At 45.6% G+C, this 20107-nt stretch overlaps 1 protein-coding gene across 1 annotated transcript in view; it reads left to right on the top strand.

Annotated features, from left to right (window-relative positions):
• The window catches only part of SLCO3A1 (solute carrier organic anion transporter family member 3A1), a 132264-nt gene that overhangs the window by 108695 nt on the left and 3462 nt on the right, over nucleotides 1-20107 (top strand). The window contains exons 5-9 of the mRNA XM_027688470.1: nucleotides 7268-7432; nucleotides 9336-9534; nucleotides 10424-10562; nucleotides 14925-15100; nucleotides 17568-17632. Of these exons, the coding sequence (XP_027544271.1) occupies nucleotides 7268-7432; nucleotides 9336-9534; nucleotides 10424-10562; nucleotides 14925-15100; nucleotides 17568-17632 (744 nt within the window). The remainder of the gene's footprint in view (nucleotides 1-7267; nucleotides 7433-9335; nucleotides 9535-10423; nucleotides 10563-14924; nucleotides 15101-17567; nucleotides 17633-20107) is intronic.

Genomic DNA, 20107 nt, shown 5'->3' on the forward strand with positions numbered 1-20107 from the left:
TGTGAAATTTTGACTTGTTGAGAAAATTCAAAAGAAAGGTAAAGGGATAAATTGTTTTAAACTTTGTCAGTAAAATTAATTTCTTCGTCCTTTCATCCTTGTTGCAAGGATTTTCTCTATTTTGAGGAAGGGACTTTTCCCATGGTATGTCCATATGGATAATTCTGTGGCTTTTGTTGTGTATGCACCAGAGTGTCTGCTTCTGGCCACTGAGCTTTTGGAGGGGGCACTGGAAATTTTTGCAGGTTTTCATATAGAAAAAGGAAAGTATGACATATCCCTGCTGCATGGAGGGGCAGCAGTTCAGCCTGAGGATGGTGCTGAGCATCTTGCACACAGGGAGGCCATGACGGGGTTCATTGAGCATCTGTTGCTCATTGAAGTAGAGAAATTAAGCTGCCACATCCATATGCTTCAAGTATTGATTACATCAGGAGGCACCACAGTCTTCCACATTAGTACTCTCATTGCAGGTAACCCCATTTTGGATCTGTCAGTATTCCGGGAGTCTCTTTGTAGATGGACTTTGAAATATAATTTATATCACATCAAATAAGACAAGGAATGACCTTTTTAGTTATTCCTTTGAGGCTGTCACAGGTAACACGGTGTTGGTAGCTGACACCTCCTTTTAAGTCCCTTGCCACTATTGTCACAGTTGGAATGTGGTCAAGAGTTGTGTTCCTAAAGTGCCTGCCTGGAAGTGTTCAGACGTTCCACAAGGGAAGGCAAACACACCTCATCATTCCTGATGAACAGTGTTTCAGGTGATGGTTTAATCTTTCTGTGGATATACATTGTTTTGCTAGCACCTGAGATATCTATGTGCATTCCTGTGTGGTGGGACCTAATATCCTTAATCTATTTGTCAATTGCATGTATTTTCCTTTGGGGAAAGTTAGACTGTTTAGTCTTTTTCCTAGGATAAGAAGGACTCTTAATTATATACAGAGGCTAAAAATATGTATTGTGCATGCATAGTCATGACTTCTGTCCTAATATGGGCCTTGGGCTTTACGTGAATTTGGGATGCTGAACAGAATCATAGAGTCACAAAATGACATGAGTTGGAAGGGACCTTAAAGATCATCTAGTTTCAACCCCACTGCCATGGGCAGGGACACCTTTCACTAGACCAGGTTGCTCAGAGCCACATCCAACCTGGCCTGGAACACTTTCAGGGATGGGACATCCAGAGCTTCTCTGGGCAACAGCAGAGGATTTACCTGTGCATGGGTTTGGGGGTGGAGATGCTCATTGGGGTTAGTATGGCTGTAACTGACTTCATTTCTATCAGGCATTGTGTCTGTAGCTTGTCCTGCGTGGGGCTGTGCCTGCTGTAAGTCTGTGTCTCAATGGAGGTGTGGATTGTCCATTTCTTGGGCAAGTGTGGGGAGGAAGAGTTCTTTCTCTGGACTGATTGTGTGAATACCCCTTGTATCAACAACACATCCTTAGAGGCTGAACTGCATCTCCTTTTGGGCTATTGAAGGGATTTTATTGCTTTTTTCTATATTTTTTCCAAGCCTTGCAGTGACTGCCACAAGAGGGAGGACATGGTGGGAGAGGGAGCAGGGCGGTGTCAGCTGGGGACATGCTCCGAGCCGGGTCACGGCTGTCAGCCAGCGACACGGCACGGCTGGCACGTGGGAGGATGCTCCAGACACTACAAGATCTGCTGAAAGTCAGTGAGATGCAGGGCTGGCTGAGATTCCTTGGCTTTCTCTAGCCTTAGCATGCAGAAAACTCCAGGACTTATATAAAAAGAACTCTCTCAAAGTATCAATCTTTTACATCTCTGTCAAGGTCTAAGCAGGAGGGAGGGCCCAGCTTTGGGGGAGGCATGGCATCTCTTCCTGTGGGGTATTTTCATGCCAGGGAAAGTAGCATCCTTAAGAGGAGCTTCAAACTTGAAAGGAAAGCGGTGCCTTTGAACAGCACGAGGTGAAGAGGCAATCAAAGGCAGTGGAGGCGGTGGGGGGCTGCCACGGCTGCTCTGCACAGGGGCGCTGCAGCTTGGGAAGGAAAGCTTTGGGACAGTCCTGGGAGCTGCTTCCCATTGTTAAATTGGCATGAGAATGCTGCACTGCTTTGCCTGACTAGTATTTCAGTTAAGCAAAGCAAATCCATTTGGGAGCTCAGGGAAGCAAAGGATTAATAGCAGGGAAAGGATGGATAAATGCTGCCATTGCTCTCTGCTCTTGCCTGGCAGCCTGGAAGGGTTGTTCCAGCCCTGGACTCTTTGTATGGTCTGTGAAAGCACTTCAGGCATGGACTCTAGTAGTCCTGGGGGCCACAGCTTTGCTTTCTTACCTCTGGTCTGCCTTGGGGACCTCTCTGCTGTTTGGGGTCGGAGATGATGCTCGATGTCAGGGCACCTGTGCCCTCTGCTTGTGTCTGTCCAACATCTGCCCTCTTACTCGGTGTTAACATGCTGCCTCTAACCCACCACCTGCTCTACAACGTGCTTGGAAATATTTTGTTAAAATCCTTTCTTTTCGTACAGAAATGTCACATCTACTGAATTGAGCGGTCAGTTCTGATGACATTTGATTTCAGAATGCTTCCTTGGCTTGATCTTTAACACCCCTGAAATGTTCTACTATAAATACATTTTGTTTTGCAATTATTTAAACTAGAAATTTTTTACATTCTGCCTGTCTGTCTAGCAAGAGAGATTAAAACCCTAAAAGGATTGAAATTGATATGGAATACTTCAGGTTTCAAGAGAGAAGCTCATTCACAAGGAATTAAAAGAAAGCTCACTGTGGAATTAAATGCATTTCAAAACTGCAAATTCCCTAGATTTGGAAACATTTTGGTTTCTCTTCAGCTTCGTTTTGAAGAGTGTAGGAGAGCTGGGATGTACAGCTGACAGCTGTCTTGTCTTCTGTTCAGTTCCTTCCTGCTCTGTGTACCAAGCTGCTGAATACCTAGGGAGGGAGCTGCTCTGAATCCAGGATTTCTCTCCCAAAAAGTGCTCTCTGGGAGCAGACATGTAGTGCTGGGCCAGAGGCTCCCAACTGTGCAGGGAGGGCCTGGGCCATGGAGAGCCTGTAGTCCTCTGTGAGAATTCATAGGACTGGGTGGGATAAAGGGTAACAGGAGCAGTTTAAACTTGTTACTAATGAGTGATAGCAGCAACCTTTTGGAAAGGGCTCCCTCTGTGCCTTCATTCAGTGATGAGTCTTTGGCCCAGATCTAGGCAGGTACCAAGATTGTAATGCCTTCTTGGATTTGGGTCTTGTTGCTCTACCAACATCAAAAAAGCTTGCTGAGAAATCCAAGGCCTAGGTGAGAGGGTGGCAGGTGATCATAAAACATATCAACTCCCATCAGTCTCTGAGTTTCCTTTGGCTTGCTTTTCATGAGGGTGTGGGCATTGTTGTCCACTTCTTCTGGGCTGTTTCCAAGCCAGCGTCCTTGTTTTCAGCACCTTTGATTAATTCAGAAAGGCCTTCAGCCTGCACACCTTGGGACCAAACCTGAGCAGCAGCCAAAGTCAGGCAGAGTGTGTCTCTGAAAAGATACTGTGCCTTGCCATGACCTCTGTGTCACAGGTGAGGCAGGTTTATGTCCTCCTCTGAAGTGGAGCAAAGGTGGTTGCTGGAGGCAGGTTGATGGACTATGAGGATCTGCTTTCCAGGGTTACTGCTGCTTCAAGCTTGTGTCTTTCAGGAAGGCTTTTTGACATAGGTGTCATCCTTTTCCTTCATATGCTTCATGATAACAATTTTGCCTAGGCCATGTGGACTTCAGCATATTAAACTGACCTGAGATACCTTCAGCACCTCTTGCCTTACTCAATCTTCTCTTCTACAGGAGCTACCTCTTTCCAGAATGTATTTTCGTCTTGTTGCCTACGCTATTTTGCTTCATCCCTTTTCCTCAAGTCAGGTGGAGATTTTGCCTTTTGTTTTGTATTCAGACCTGAGGCTTGCTGTTGACATTGGTAGTAGAAAGTTGTATTTTGGCTCAATGCTACATTTTGCCATTCTGTCACCGCACTGTCCTATGTGGACTGGGCTGTAAACCTCTTTCTAATTTATTACTTTGCTTTCTGTGTTCCTCATCTTTACTGCAAATTGAAAACACGTCTCTGTAGGGTGCTCCAACCAGAAACAGGGGCCTTGGTGATTGTAATGTTCCAAACAATTCATTTCAAGCACCAACGTGATGATTATAGTTTGTCGTTTCTGGAGAGTAGTTAAACCTCATGTAATGAGGTTGCCAATTATCCCCGGTACTCCCCGATGTGCAGTGACAAATCAGAGCTACTTGGTGCACATAAGTGTGTGTGTTTGTCAAGCCTGTGGCCTGTCACCCACAGCAGCCCCACTGTGGGAGACGGGGAGGATGCTTGATGCCTTGGCATGGGTGTTGAGTGTTAAAAGGTGGGATTGGTGGGAGTGTTGCAGACCTTTGGGACGTCTGCCTGGGTCCCTTCCAATCTGTGGATGATCCTATGACCGATGCTGCACGTGAATGGTCTGAAGAGTTGGGTTTAAAGTACTTCAGCGGTAAAAAGAGGTGTCACGTTCTTTTCAGTGTATCTTGCCATGCCAGTAAGAATTGCTTTTCTGCTGTCATTTCTGGAGTGTATCAAGTGCATTAAGATAAGGATGTTAAATGAGCTGGTCCTTCCAAGAGTGGGAGGGTGAGTCTACCTGTGCCTTGTCTGGCACAGTTTGTGGGTTCTCCAAGTAGATTTTTGAGACTCTTTTGGCTCCAGAAGACCTTTTTTCCTCACTGGAGCTGATCCCAGAAGATGTCCTTCAAATGTTTATCATGACTTCTGCTGGGATCGGCTCCAGTGAGGAAGTGGCATCCTTAGCTGTTGTGTTCCCCAGGGCTTCACTGTCCCCCATCAGACATTTTCCATTCCCCCTCTATACCCAGCACCATATGCCAGGCAGCTGAAAGTGTGTCACTCTAGTCTATTGAGAGATTTTTAAACTTCACTGCTGACTTTTAATCTTGTTCCCAGAGGTATTTCACCCCAAGAACTGAGACAGATAAGGCAGCAGCAGGTGTCAGATGATTGATCTTAACAAATGACAGCGGCAAGATGAAAGTATGTTCATTTCTATGGGGAACCTCCTGTCATTTCCCTTAGAAGATGAAAGGGAATGAGCTGGCCCTGGCTGAGGAGATGGTGGAGGCTGCCAGGCATTGCTTGAGTTGTCTGTGCACTGGGTTTTGTGTTACACCTACCTGCTGGCACAGAGACCTGTTGCAGTAGACAGTGGTCAAACAGGCAGTGGAGGACAGGTTCTGTCCCAGAAAACTCACAGGGAGGAGGTGCAATGATCATGGAATCACAGAATCACAGAATATTTTGGGTTGGAAGAGACCTTAAAGGTCATCTCATTGCAGCCCCTCTGCCATGGGCAGGAACACCTTCCACTAGACCAGGTTGCTCAAAGCCCTGTCCCACCTGGCTCTGAACACTTCCAGAGGGATCTACAGCATCTCTGGGCAACCTGTTCCGGTGTCTCACCACCCTCACAGTAAAGAATTTCTTCCTTATACCTAATCAAATTTCTCCCTCTTTCAGTTTAAAGCCATTACTCCTTGTCCTATCACTACATGCCCTTGTCAAAAGTCCCTGTCCAGCTCTCTTGTAGCCCGTTTAGGTGATGAAGTGATGTGACTCGTAGCCAGCACTGCCAGGCAAGGCAGTCACAAGGGGCTCCTCTCTTGTGTGAGATGGTGCAATAACTCTGCAAAATTTTCGCTGTCCACCCCAAGCACAGAAGATGGATTTTGACCTTGGTAGTGCATGATGGCTGGGTACCAGCCTTGCCAACTTCAGAAATAAATGTGCGTGATCTTTAACTCCCTCCTGCAAAAGGCAGGCTGTCATCACTATTATTTGGTGGATAAAGTTAGAAGTAGACCTTTGTGTCTTTGGAGTTGAATTGGCACAAAGCTACATCTTGAGGAATCCATTAATCTTGAACAAACTGAACTCTAGAGGCACAACAGGCATTAATACCTTAAATATGGCTTTTCAAGCTCAGCACTGCCAAGTCTACCTTTGCATTTTCTATCTTTTTCCTGGAAAGAAGGGAAAATTCTGTAGGTGGCCACCAAAGAACTGAAGGAGGCAGCAGGTGGCTTCTGAAATTTATCCATATCTGAATTCCCCCATCCCCATTCCTCCCACAGAGTATTTTTTCCTTCCTCCCCCCCGTACCCCCGGTTCTACTAAAAATTGCTATGCCTCTTGTACCTTCATTATGTTCAGCAAATCCTCAGGAAGCAAGAATTTTATACAGCGTGGAAAAACATTTGTGATATAAAGAGACCAGAAACTGTGGAGTGGCCCCTTCCAAAAATGTTAGATCTAACCTAATTATAACCCTTTTTTCCCCTTTCCCCAAGAAAGAACCGTGGGCACCCAAGCAGAGCCTTGACAGTGAGCTGTGCATTGTCTTGCTGAGGCCAATGCAAAAAAAGCCCTAAGGGAAAACAGAAGCCAACACCAGGGAAATGTCATCTACCAGACCCTGGTACACCGTAGGGGATGTGGGGGATGGATTTTCAAAATGCAAATAGGGGTCCGTTGAGGCTTCACTACACTTCAGCAAGGTAATTTTCAAACTTAATGATTTTCACATTTAATTCAGGGAGAAATTAGTCATCAGGTATGGAGACAAAGCAAGGCTCTCTTCTGTACTGGGATCCTCTCCTCTTCAAGCTGTGTTATCTCGACAATAATTAAAATGTTCGCTGAAGTAGAAAATGTGCGATCTGATTCATTAGCCTGATTTCCCTTTGTAAGGTAACTCGTGTTTGCTTATCAGAAATTGAGACAGGCTTGGAGGAGAGAGGACTCTGGACGCTAATGATTTGGGAGGGGGTAGCCAAGGGATCATGAGACCAAAGCCACGTGTGTGTTCATCCTACACAGTGAACAGCTCAGCATGTCCTCTTCCCTCTCGGGTGTCCTTCTTGGGGCTGTCCTGTGCAGGGCAAGGAGTTGGACTTCGATGATCCTTGTGGATCCCTTGCAACTCAGGATATTCCATGACAACAACAGGTTACTTCCTTTTTCACCATTCTGATGTCTGAATCTTTAGATGGCACTGTTAGGGTGTTTCCTTTTGTTCTGGTGTTGCCACATTTTAACCAGCTTGTCTGTGCAGACAGTAAATTCCTCCTGATTTGAAGTGAGTTTGCCCTTCAGGAGAGCAGAAGGGCACCTCCAGCACCTCAAGTAAAGTCTACACAAACACATCTCTCCCTTTTTCCTCTCTTCTAGTGATCCCCAAAGTAACTAAGCACTTGCTCTCCAATCCCGTCTTCACCTGTATCATCCTGGCAGCCTGCATGGAGATCGCGGTGGTGGCTGGATTCGCCGCCTTCCTTGGAAAGTACTTGGAGCAGCAGTTCAACCTCACCACCTCATCTGCCAACCAGCTCCTGGGTGAGTAACCACAGGGGCCACCAAATCTCCAGCATCCAAAGGTATTTAAAAGTGTTCAGCACGGCTGGTAACTGCACCCAGTTTCTCTGGTTAGGCTGCCCAAAAAGTGACTTTTCTGACATCTGGAAATGTGTCTGTGAGCGGGAAGGGTGGGATCCAGCTGTGCAGTGGCTGCAGAGCACAGAGTAGACCTCCAGCATCCTTCCTTTGCGACTGTGCTCTCCACTGCATCCTGTTGCCATGCCCATCATGTCGGAAGTGGTATGGGACAGCCAGGATATGAAAGTCTCTGATAGCCTTGAATGCAGCAGAATTGGGCCATTTGGTTGCCCAAGGCTGCAGTTGCTCTCTGAGTGAGCAGCTCATTGAACTGCTTGTTCAGGTACCAACCCACCTCTATTCAGGTTAGGAAGCCCAGTTTCTCCTCTTAGTCACTCCTTTCCCCTTGGCCTGGAAATGATGGGATTGCCATCAGCAGTTAAAGTTCCTGAGCTAGTGCAGCTTGGTTGTCTTTCAAATGCCCCTTTTCTCTGACCATTCCATGCTGCTGTAGTTTCCCATTTATATATTTCTCAACGTTCATTTGTTCCCTGTCAGGACACTGATGGCAGAATCTTCATTTATTTGCTGCTCCTGCTCATTCCCAAGCAGGCCCAGCCATTTGTTTATGACAACCCTTCTCTCAGCAGCACCCAATTAAGATATCTGCAAGTTGATCTTGGATGATCTGCAACCACAGCTCGCCAGATGGGCAGCTGGCAGTGATCTGTCAAAAACTGGGACATCAGGAAATGGGTGGATCTTAATATCAAAATAAGGAGTTTGCAAGCTGCTCTCCTGACAGTTATTTATTTTCCTATTAAACTCATCAATATCTTCTGGTTTTGGCCTGGTTTTCCAAAAGAAACAATCCTCTGCAGTCAGCCTTGCCTCCCCCAGCAATACCGGAACTCGCTAGTGAATTTTAATACGATTTGACAGAAGGCCAGAGGTCTCAAAGATGTTAGGCTCTTCCATCTTTTCTGAAAATTAAAGGCTTGGCAAAGGAAAGCAACTTCACTGTTGATACACTGGAAGAAGGAAAAAAGCTGTTTGGTGGGAGTTGCCTGGGCAGTCAACATGTGAGTACAGCTGGGTGGGCGCCAAAGAGGGGATCACCCGGGAGCCAGAGCACATACTGCTTCTGCCCTGACAGTGGGAAAGGAGACTTTGATACCTCTGTGTTTCTCACAGCAACTTAATTAAAAAAAGTTGTTACCACCTTTCCCACGTGACATCTAGGAGAGTCCAGAAATGCCAGGATTGGGATGCTCTTCTAAGCTTAGTTTAGGTAGGTGAGCTCTAGAGTATAACTGGTAGCAAAGGTATAAAAATGAACCCAAACAAACGTAGTGTGATAATGCCTGTCTGTGTCTGGAAACAGAGTCACTTCTGGCTGTGATTTTGCATCTTACAGTTTAAAATTCTTTAAGGGAGACTTCATATTTTCAAATGCCACTCTTGCCTAGTCTCTGAAGTTCAGACTGCTGTGAATTATACAAAGCGGGGCTAATCCAAAGCTTCTAGACAGCTTGGAAGATTCTTTATTTTGCTGCCAACTGTTGCAGGAAGCATTAGAGATGCTGTTGGTTAGGTTAGGTTGGGCCAATCTCAGCAAGTTTGGCATTTCCCTCCAATATGGATGAGAACTGGAAGAAGGTCCTGGTTCTTCTGTTCAAAGCAGCATACACATTTTTATCCATTTCTCCTTTATTGGGCAAGCCCAGCTTGGTGCTACTCCAGCAGTTGGTCATTGCAAGGTTTCCCCATGCACAGATCTTGCTGCTGGAGAGTAAAACCCTGTCATAGTGTAGTTCACTGAGCCTTACTCATTCTTCTTGCTAACTGATTTTTCCTCTTGCAGGGATGACAGCAATCCCATGTGCGTGTCTGGGCATATTCCTGGGTGGCCTCTTGGTGAAGAAGCTCAGCCTGTCTGCTCTGGGAGCCATCAGGATGGCCATGCTGGTGAACCTGGTGTCCACAGCTTGCTACGTGTCTTTCCTGTTCCTGGGATGTGACACAGGGCCTGTGGCAGGGGTTACTGTTCCCTATGGAAACAAGTGAGTCCCCAGGCAGTTTCAAGGTCTCACAGAGCTTTGCCAACATAAATCCATGTTATTGTCCTCGACAGGCAGTGCTGGCCCTCAGACAACCACAGAGCAGGCATGCAGAAGGCAGTGTGATATAGGGCTCTTACTTAGGGATGTTCCCATGCCACTCATTGCTGTGAGAGTTGAGTACCTGCAACTGACAACAGAGTTTTACTAAAATCGGTCAAAATGAATCAAAAGGCGCCAGACTTGCTTCTGTGCCCTTGGCCACCTGTGTAGCACTTGGTCCATCGCACCCTCTGGTTTCCCCTGGCAGTGAGGGACATGCACTGCTTTGTACATTGATTTAAATTCCTGAGGGGAATTTGTAGAATCAGGTTTTGGATGCCTGGAAATACAGATATGGTGAAAGAGAGACCGTTTGTGGCTCTAGGTCTATTTTTATGTGAGAAATGAGGCCCATGGTGCCCTGTAGCACTCACAGGATTTGGAGACAGGTATTCTGTGTTTTCTTTTCGAGTGCTCCTCAGTATGCAGTGGCGACTCTTTAGAAGATGAAAACTTCAGCCTCTCAACTCCTCACGGTATTATAGAAAAATACAGAGCAATCTCTAGATCATCTCTTTGGGCTTCCTTGGGGCTTCTTGTTGGGGTAACAAGGCAGCTGAAGTCTTGCATTAGATTCCCTGTTGCAGAGGGATAGTGGCCATGGCATTTCAGTCCCCAGGGGGAAGCTGTAGCCTGGATTTCTTAAAGCTGGAACCCAGCTAGCCTGCCCACTGCTTTTTTGTAATGTGTTAACTCCCCCCCTCAAAGCCATCTTTGTGAGGCAGCGATTGGAAAAGCTGGCTGATATCATCACACTGTCCATTAATTTCCCTTTCTGTTTCTCTTACAGCTCAACTCCAACCTCATCTCTGGACCCATATTCCCCCTGCAATAACAACTGTGAATGCCAAACTGATTCCTTCACTCCAGTCTGTGGGGCAGATGGGGTCACATACTTATCTGCCTGCTTTGCTGGCTGCAGCAGCACGGTGAGTGGGCTTTCCTCGGGACCTCTTGCCTGTAGGAACAATTCTGAGAGCTCAAGTGAGTGAGGTTAGTGCGTATCTGGTAGAGTAGCTCACCCACAGCCATCAGTGGTTGCACCCCCAAAAGCTGACCTCACACCTCAGGTGGGCATGAGTCCTTGTCATTTTTCACTCTGTTGCATAAATGCCCACTCTCTCTAGCAGCAGTCTGCCAGGGTTACCCATGGAGCAGGATGGGATTTCACATCCTTCTCCTCTGGTCTTCCTCCTCAGCATGGAAGCAAGGAACATGAAGATCTGCACGGTTGTCCAGTGGCAGAACCCAGATCCTCTGTGAGAGCTTCCTGGCCCAGGCTGTGGGACCAGCTTCTCTTTTGTCCTGCAGCTCCTCATCTCCCCTCTTCTCCACCTGCCCTTGTTTGCCCTGCCCAACACTTTTATTCTTTTTCCTCTTGCTCTTTCCCTGAATCTGGTTCCTAGACACCTATGAGCAGATTCTGGTTTTATTCACCCTTTTTTAAGCTTTCCTTTCTTTCCTCTCACTTCTCTCTGTTTCCTTGCTTTGCTCTGAGGCAGCAGCAAGAGCAGTTGTCAGGGGAGCAGAGACTCCATCCAAAGGCATTCTGCATTTTTCAGTTCTCTATATCTAAGAGTTTATTTCCCTTAGAAAAGTCTTAAAGACCAAACCATCTCTATATAAAGAAGATGTGGGGAATTTTTAACAATATCTTAAAAGCCAGCTTTTTCATTTTTGCTGCTGAAATGTTAATGTCTTCTGGGTTATGCTGAAAATGAGTGCCTGCTGCTCCCGGGGGTAGGGACTGGTGAGATTCCTGCATCCTGGGGCTGTGCCAGGCATGGTGATTGCTGCCTCACTGCCTGTGTGGAGTCTATTGGAGGTCAGCCTGGTCACAGGGACTGTTTGTGGCTGCAGGGACATTAGTGATCACCACATGCAATTATCCCTCCATGGCTTCATCCTTGCTTTTTGAGGAGGCATCAGACCTCCCTTCCTGCCCCAAAGAGACAAAGCACATGCCAGTGCCACTGAGCAGAGGTGCACACTCACTGCTGGCAGTGCAGCCTCACAGCCCAGATCACCCAGGAGCTTGTCCTGCTTAAACCTCTTCTCTCCTCCCTTCCCTCTACAGCCTCAGAGACACAGGCATCCCTTTGAAATACCACAGTTTCAAGGTGCTTTCAAAACCCCACAAGGATCTCCATGAGTGCGTGACACATGTGAAGGTGTTACCTCCTGCCCTCTTCTTCCTCCTCCTCCCAACAGGTCAACACCTGAGGCGGCAGCAAGATGATTTTAACAGGACGCCAGCTTGTTTCAGATACACAGAATTGTGTCTCACCAGTTCACCAAGCCTTTAGCAAGAATACAGCTGGTGTGGTCCGTGGCTGGAGTGTGGGAGTGACCTCCTCACTGTGCAGTTCAGGTCAAAGCTCTGGCTCCTCTGGAAGGAGCATGGTAATGAAAATTCAGCTCTGCCCCTTCAGTCTGCAGCTGCCTGACCTCATGTTCTGCAAGAGAAAACCTCTCAGCAAAAAACTCACTGATACTCACCCTCTCTCTTACTCATTCCTTCTTATTTTGCCTTTTTGTCATCATCCCGGAGTTCTTTTCATCGCTTTGTTTTGTGGGGTTTTTTGCAGTAACGTTTTGAACACAAATTAGTGAAGCAATATAGCATCCTCTGGAAAGGGCATTATCAAAAATTATGGACCAGTTTGGCCATGCAATGGCCTTGAGGCAAAGCCAAATTGCCAAACCAAGTTTTAAACCCATAATCCAGGTAATGACCTGTCTAGAGGGTCTTGTGAATGTTATATGCTTGTGATGAGCCAAGGGTTGCTTTTTACTGGGACATAAAATTCTCTGAATGCTTTATTTAACTTTACTACATTGGATGTTTCTGAGTGCCTCGCTCCACTTTTCCTCTGTGAACAATTCTAAAAGCGATATGTAGCTCAGTTAGTTTTTTCTTTTTCATTTCTTCTCTCTTACTGAGCTGGTTCCAGAGGTGCACTTGTCTAAAAAGCCATAGGAATATTGGTGCTGATAGGCAGAGCTCTGGCAACCTCAGGAGTGTTTCTTTCAAGCCATTCCTGGAAGTGACGCTTGCATCTTGCTTGTTTGATGCCATTGATTCTCTCAGCCTTTTGGTTGGAGACACACGAATTCCAGCCTGGCATTACTGTGCTGGCATCTCACAGCTTTGCATTGAAGTACCAGCCTGTCCCTTCCCTGTCAGAGCCAGGGCTTAAGGAATGAGTAATTAAAAACATGTAATTCGCATAGATAATCACACCAAACTCAGCATGCTGTTAAAGGTGTAAACTCTGCATCTGTGTAGCCTCACATGCACACAGAAATCTGGGTGTGCAAGCTGCTGGGCAGCAGAGGGTTGTGATAATATGTGGTTGAATGCAGTGGGGTTGCTGACAAGGGAATCTATAGCAATTTTGGCACAGGTAGCAAAAAGTTGCCTCTCCACAGGACAAAGTTATAACTCCATCTTTGATGTTTCCTTGTTTGATGTCTGAGAGTTGTGTAGTGTGTGAGTAATAAAAGATCAAAGATCTCCCAGGTAAGAATGAGGTGCAGTGCTAAGGAAGCACATGTAGTTGGTTCAAACTACTGGCACTGCTTCGGGCCAGAACCTTGATGCAAAATGGTTGAAAAAGTGGATCGAGAGGCAAATTTTCAGGCAATCCAGGTGGGGATCTGCCTTGTGGTTTGTAAAAAATCACAGCAATAGGAGGAGAATCTGCCCCACCATTGCCAGAAACAGGTGGGGCAGATCTGTCCCTCGATAAGAACCCATGGAAAACAAGCACCCAGTTCTACATGTCTGCTGTGATGGGAATTTTGTCCGAGGATTTTTCAGTGCAGGTATATACTTTTCTAGACTTAGATGGGTTTTGATCCGCGGGGCTGTGTCCAGCTGGTTGCTAGCAATGCACTACAGTAAGAGCCAGGATCTACAAATTCCTGTTGTCTGTGCAAACACCACATCAGTGGTGCTAATTGTCACCATTCTGAAGCCTTCGGGTGTCAGCTTCTAACTCACAGCACAATAATTTGTTATGTTAATTACTGCTTGCCAGCCGGAAAGGCACTGCATGCCTGCTCCAGCTCTCCTGGAGTTCTGCACAGCAGTCTCTCTTGCCCTCTATGCACTTAGTTGGAAAAAATCATTTGACTCCTGTGCAGAAGAAAGAGATTAGTGTCAGAAAGGTTGGAGTAGTATCCTTGCCGATCCTTATCTTTGGAGGCAGTGAACCAGTAAGTGTGCTTTTGTATGGTCCTAAGGGGACGCCCTTTGCGGAAAAGCAAAGGAATTTCTGCTCAAACATGGTAGAGGGAAAGGGGAGGAGATTTAGCTGGTTTTCAGTATGTTTTATTTTATGGTGTTACTCCTCATACAAGCACGTGACCTGCAAACCCAGCGGGCTGATGAAGACAAGCCATGAATCATTTATGACCGTTTCATTCTGTATTCGTTAAGGGATTTCTTGGTGGTATTGTGCGCCTTAATTGCGCTGCCATCCCCCACTCAGAAATTCAGGAGGGCAAGTCGGAAAATAAGGAAAAAAAAGTAAAGCCTTAAATCTGTGACTGGCAAACAAAGCTTCTTTTCACATCCTGCACTTGCCAGAGAGATCAAAGCAAAATGCAGTCATTCCACCCTCCTTCTGATCACATATTGATAAAGTTTATCTCGCTTGACTTCAGCTCTTAGCTCAACACAAATCCCTCTGAACCAGATGTCATTTATTAGCCCTGGAGTGCTTTAAAGTCCAGCAGCGTCTGTGGTGCCAAGCGGTGGTAGTTCAGCCCTCGGTGAGCTGCAGCACCCATCCTGGGTGGCTCCTTCCCAGGATTCAGGGTGCTGGAAGCAGGCACCGAACCTGCAGCCAAGAACAGGGCTGCAGATTTACCTGCATTTAATGTACTTCAGTTTAATTGCAACAGCCAAGAGGACGGAAGTAAATAAGCAAGTAATTAGAACCATAATTGGGGGATCTTCCTTGTCGCAGAGACACAGATTGTTTCTTTATTCCCCTCCAAAGAGGTATAACTTGGTAATAATTTTGTTGCAGTGACATTTATGGGAGAGACTTGAAAGGAGCAGAAGAAAAGAAACAAGCCAAGGGACAAATTTCCCTTGCTGGTAACATGCGTCAGAGCTGGCGCTCCTGAAATTCTTTCCAAACCCCCTCCAAACAAGCACTTAGGAGTTACTTAATTGAACATTGGAGTATTAGGAGTTGATGTTGACAAGCCCTCATTACAGAGGTCAATGGTGGGGATCACAGCTCTCCTTTCTCCTGACTCCTTGTGCTCCTCTGCAGAACCTCAGTGGCTGTTCGTGCCTCACCTCGGTCCCTGCCGAAAATGCCACCGTGGTTCCTGGCAAATGCCCCAGCCCCGGCTGCGAAGAGGCCTTCCTGACATTCCTCTGCGTGATGTGTGTTTGCAGTATGATCGGGGCCATGGCCCAGACGCCGTCAGTCATCATCCTCATCAGGTAGGACCACGGCTGGGGATCCTGGAGGGTTCCCACAGTGATCCCAGAGGGGCTGCTCAGGGGGTGGGAGCAGGGCTGGAGGGGCCATGGGAACCACTGGGAGCTGCACAGAGCTGAGGGTCCCATACGGCCTGGAGACCATAGAAACCACGGAAAAGTGAAAAGCTCTGGCAAAGGCTAGCTTTGGTCAATACCCACCTGTCCAGAGTTTTAACTTCTGTCACCCTGGACCAAGTCCAAGGACACAAAGAACTTGGAAGTCTGAAGGACATGTCTTGAGTTGAGCCAGTGTGAATAGGTGGGCAAAAGTAGCTTACTCAAATAACTGACCTTGTGTTATTTCCAGACACATGGAACACTTCACCTTACAATATACATATATATCTAAGCCCACATTTATCCAGAATTACTTAGCTGTCCAGGCTGTCACTTACTGAGAATAATAACCAGGGGCATAAATAGCAGATCCATTCTGCTGCCTGGAAAATTCCAATAAAATTCAATCAATAAGGTCTGTATTAGAAACACACTCTTGAGTGGATTTTGGACAGAACAGCTCTGTGAGGGCATGTCTCCCTGCAGGATACAAAATGAGATATTCCACCTACTAGTTCACTTCTCTCTTTGCATCTCTGGTAGCTGAAGGGAAATCAAATTTCTCATGATAAATATTGTGGCAAAAGTAATTTGAAGTTTGAAGAGTTCTTTGTTCAAGGAAGCTGCCAGAACCTTTAGGATCCTGCATGGAGACATCTTAGTGTTGCCTTCAAATGAGATAAGCCTGGCACCAACCGGGAAGAAGAATGCAAGGGAATAAGAAAACCGAAGGGAATGTTAAACATACTCAGTTCACAGCTGTAGGAAATAAACAATTCACACATCCAGATTAGTAACTTCACTCAGAATCACTGATAGCTACCAAAATGTACAGGGAAGAGCTCTTAGCCAAGAGAGCACCTCTTGCATCGCCTAAAGGAAGTTTTGTGTACATGTGTGTCCCTGGTGTCCAGGGCAGGACAAGTGGCATTGGCAGCTCCTATGATTATTTAAAAATGAACTCAGTGTATACAAAGTGGATGTCTTGTCTAGGTGAGTCATTTGTTCAGTGAGAAAAGGAGATGTCTCCAGGTGGCACCTTTTACTCCACTCTAAGGTATGTGGGTTGACTTTGGTATTAAATACAGAAAAGTGGATGGAAGGACACCACCACCAATTAAAAACCCACTGTGAATATTTCACACAATAATTTATTTTTTCCATAAAATAAACTTTTAATACTCCATTTCCTTCATTTCCCACCCAACTGTAGAATCCTATTTGAGCCAAGCCATTAACCACTGGAACATTTTTCCAAGGTCAGATATTTCCTGGCATAAAGGCTTTCTATAGAGCCTGAGGATTGCCTGAAAACTGCTGAAATTCATCCAGAGGTCACAGGCTTCATGTAGGAGTCATGGTATGGTGTTACGTGGCCTGTGAATATGTGAAAGGAGGGCAGGTGATCAGAAGGGTGATCTTAACATAAAAGCACTTGGTGGTTCTAACTGTTTTATCAGTTTTGTCTTATGCCCCCACGGTGTATTTATATAGAGGACCATGTCTGCCACCATGGATGCCACTAGCAGTGATGCCTGCAGACCTCTGTAAGGAGCTAAAGGAAAAAGCAACTTAAATCTTTGAAGTTCCCCTGTGTGATGAATCTGTTCCCATGGGGATTGCTGTCCTGCCTTCCCAGCCTTTATATTCTGTAGGAAATAAAATGCTGCTATAAGACTCAAGACCAAATTAATGGCTTCTAAAGTTCCAAAGGCTTTGCTGAGCCTACCCCAAGAGGACGATGCCAGTAGCATCCTTGAGCTGAGCGAATTAGAAAGCTGTGAATGTTTTTTTTAAAGCACCTTCGAAGGATAACCCTAATACAACAGTGGGTCGTGTTCATAGCAAAAGACACTGCAAACACTGTCTTCCCAGTATAAAAAAATTGCATGCTAAATTCACACCTATGAAAACTAGTCCTGAGCACTTTCTCACTGAAAGACTTGAATTAACAGGCTGACTGAACCTTTTGGTCTGTCATGCTCCCTTTCCTCTCTTGTTCCCAGTAGTCTGGGGAGTTTCAGAACCAAAAGTTTTCTTTCCCTCCAATTTTGAACATCTGGAGCCTTGAAAACATGACGGGGAGCTTGTAAACAATGATTTAATGGGATGGGAATTACATTTTTCCCCATCCAATGACAAGATTAGCTGCTGTTATTAATGACTTAGCTAATTCCTGGACCTATCACATAGGCAATTACTTTTGGGGCTGTAGGCAGTTCAGGCGAAGGCAGAAGAAAAACTCCATTAATGACTTTTTGAAAAGGTGGTGGTGGCATCCTGGCTGACAGCACAGAATGTCCAGGGGGTGTGTTAATCAAAGCAGAACAACAGGAATTGATTTCACTCTCTCCCTCCCTCCTCCCTGCAGAACCGTGAGCCCCGAACTCAAATCTTACGCTCTGGGGGTGCTTTTCCTACTGCTCCGGTTGCTGGGTAGGTACAAAAATCAGATATCCTTCTCTCCTGTCCTTTCCTCCCTCATGGTAAACTCTATTTTTAACATGCAGAAGTTGATTTCTCTTCCATGTAGTACTGTGGTTGTCATCAGTGTGGTTTGACACACTGGGGTCCAAGCCCTCTCCATGAAGGATATCACATCAAGGCTCCTGAAGGCACTTTTCCTGCCATTTGTATTGTACTAATGGAAGAAAATGCAGTGTTGCATGAGAAATGACTGTTTCTCCCATGGTCCCACACAAACAGTTTCTCTTCTATAGCTGTTATTAACGTGTCAGCAGCTTGCAAAATTACTGCTGTATTGCATATTGCTGAAGTAGAGGGATATGTATTTTCACCCTCCTTTGAGGGACAGGACCTGTGTTACATAGTGGTTTTGTCCCTTCCTTCAGGTCTCTCGGAAAGGAAAACAGAAAAATGAGACAGGCTGAGTCCTTGTATCCTCCTGTGGGTTAATATCCCATTAAAATGCATATGGCTGCTCCTCTGGACCAGTATGTGCTTCTCATGTATGAATTAAAAGGAACACACCAGGCTGTTGTTTGCCTGCGGTTTGTTTCTGGGTGGAATTTTTTTCCCCTTTGGAAGAGATGGCTCCTATTTTAAAGCTCTTCTATTTCAGCTCATTAATCTCAGTGATTCAGGACAAAATCCTCTGATCCATCATTGTGTGGGACCATCTCACGCCCAGGGTTTCTGCATGTTGTGGGAGTGGAATTTCCTTTTTTTTGATCAGGGTACAGGCAGCACCTTCCCTGCATGGCTCCCCCAGTCCCAAAGGAATGAGCAAAGTGCCATCACTGAGGCTACAGCAAGACACTGGGAAGTACAGGACAGAAAATCCAGCAGTACCATACATTGCTTTGAATAAATTACCTCATTTATTTACTTATTTTTTTAATACCTTATTCCCCATTAGCTGAAGGGGAAATGGTGCTCCCAGACCAACTTACAGTAAAGCCAGTTAGATTTCCATTGTTTTTGGTAAAGTAGCTGCAGTAATACAAAAAGCTCCATCAAGTAAACTTATCCAGAGCTCAGATAACTCAAAGGGAAGCTTCTGGGATGACTTGGGTCAGCTCTGGTTCAAGCCTTGCAAACACAGCATTTTCTTTAGCTGCTGGTGCTGCTCGTGGGTTTTGACCTGTCTTCAGCTCTGGCTGAATGTGGAGAGTCAGCAGGCAAGTGTGGGAGGAGGATGGCTGTGGGCTGTTGTTTCCAAAGGAAAAAGTACTTAAGGGGAGAGATTATTCTCTTTTCTTTGTTCCTTTTGAAAGAGAGAAGCCTCCTGAGATAGCAGCATCCTGAATTCCTCTAAAACCAGGCTCAGACATATATGCTTAAGTTGAACAGATTTCTTCTTTTCGTAGCAGTAAAGAAGCCATAGTAAGAATTTTAAACTCAAATCTTTATATGTTGCTCTGTCACTAAGAGATTCTCGTGTAATAAGACAATACATCCTGAAGCATAGCAGCAATGTAGCTTAGAACACGCAGAAAATGAAGAGAAAGGTACTTTTCAATATGAGCAAGGGTATCCAAATTGTGCCCTTAACAACCTGAGGTTTGAGAATAGCTTTACTGATTTATTTTAAAAGCTTTTCAGTTCACCTTTAAGCTTTGACTTAAGAAGACAGTGATGATAGCTGTTTCTTGAACCAAAGGAGAGTATTAAATACAGGAGGTATGAGACCCAAAGGTGCTATCGTAGCTAATAGATTTCAATAAGACAGAAGCAGCTTTTTTATGCAGCTCTACAGTTTCAACAAAGAAATATATATATATATGAAATTTTTGCAACACTTTGCAGTAAGAGGTAAGACATGATTGACTCTCTTTAATATTCACTGTAATAACATGAAACGTGACTGAATTCTCCTGGTATCCTCCTGCATGTGTTATCTTATTTCATAGGAATTCTGCTGTGAGAGGGCAGCGGAACAGTGTCTTCATATAAAAGCGTTACTGCAGTTTCTCAGAGAAGAGAGTAAAGCAATGCCATTGGAGCCAAAGGTGTGGAATGGAGTTGTCTGGAATGGCAAAGAGTTTCAGACTTGTAAGATCCTGGATGCATCCTTTCTGGATGGTGTTCACCATGCATCCTAGCCAAGCCTCCAGGGCACTTCCTTTGATTTTTTCCTGCAAGCCCATGTTGTTGTTTGCTTCTTCTTCTAACATGACAAAACCCCACAGTCTTTCTCTCTCAGGAGTTTCCAATCTATGGTGCAACCCCTCAGCTCCCTTGTCTCAGGGAGTCTTGCCCTCTCCTCTGCTAAAAACAACCCAAAACACTCACTGGTTGATAAAAGTTTTCCATATCCACATCCATGCCTGCATTCACTGAGGAGTAGCTTTGGAGTTAAGTGAAAACAGGCCCTTTCTCAAGTCTTATGAGGAGGAATTTCCAGGCCAAATTATTGTGGAAAGCAGGCAAGCCAGCTGAAGCCAGCAT

The sequence above is a fragment of the Neopelma chrysocephalum genome, unplaced genomic scaffold (assembly GCF_003984885.1).
Source record: "Neopelma chrysocephalum unplaced genomic scaffold, ASM398488v2 Primary Assembly neopelma1_75, whole genome shotgun sequence".
In the NCBI taxonomy this organism is placed as follows: domain Eukaryota; kingdom Metazoa; phylum Chordata; class Aves; order Passeriformes; family Pipridae; genus Neopelma; species Neopelma chrysocephalum.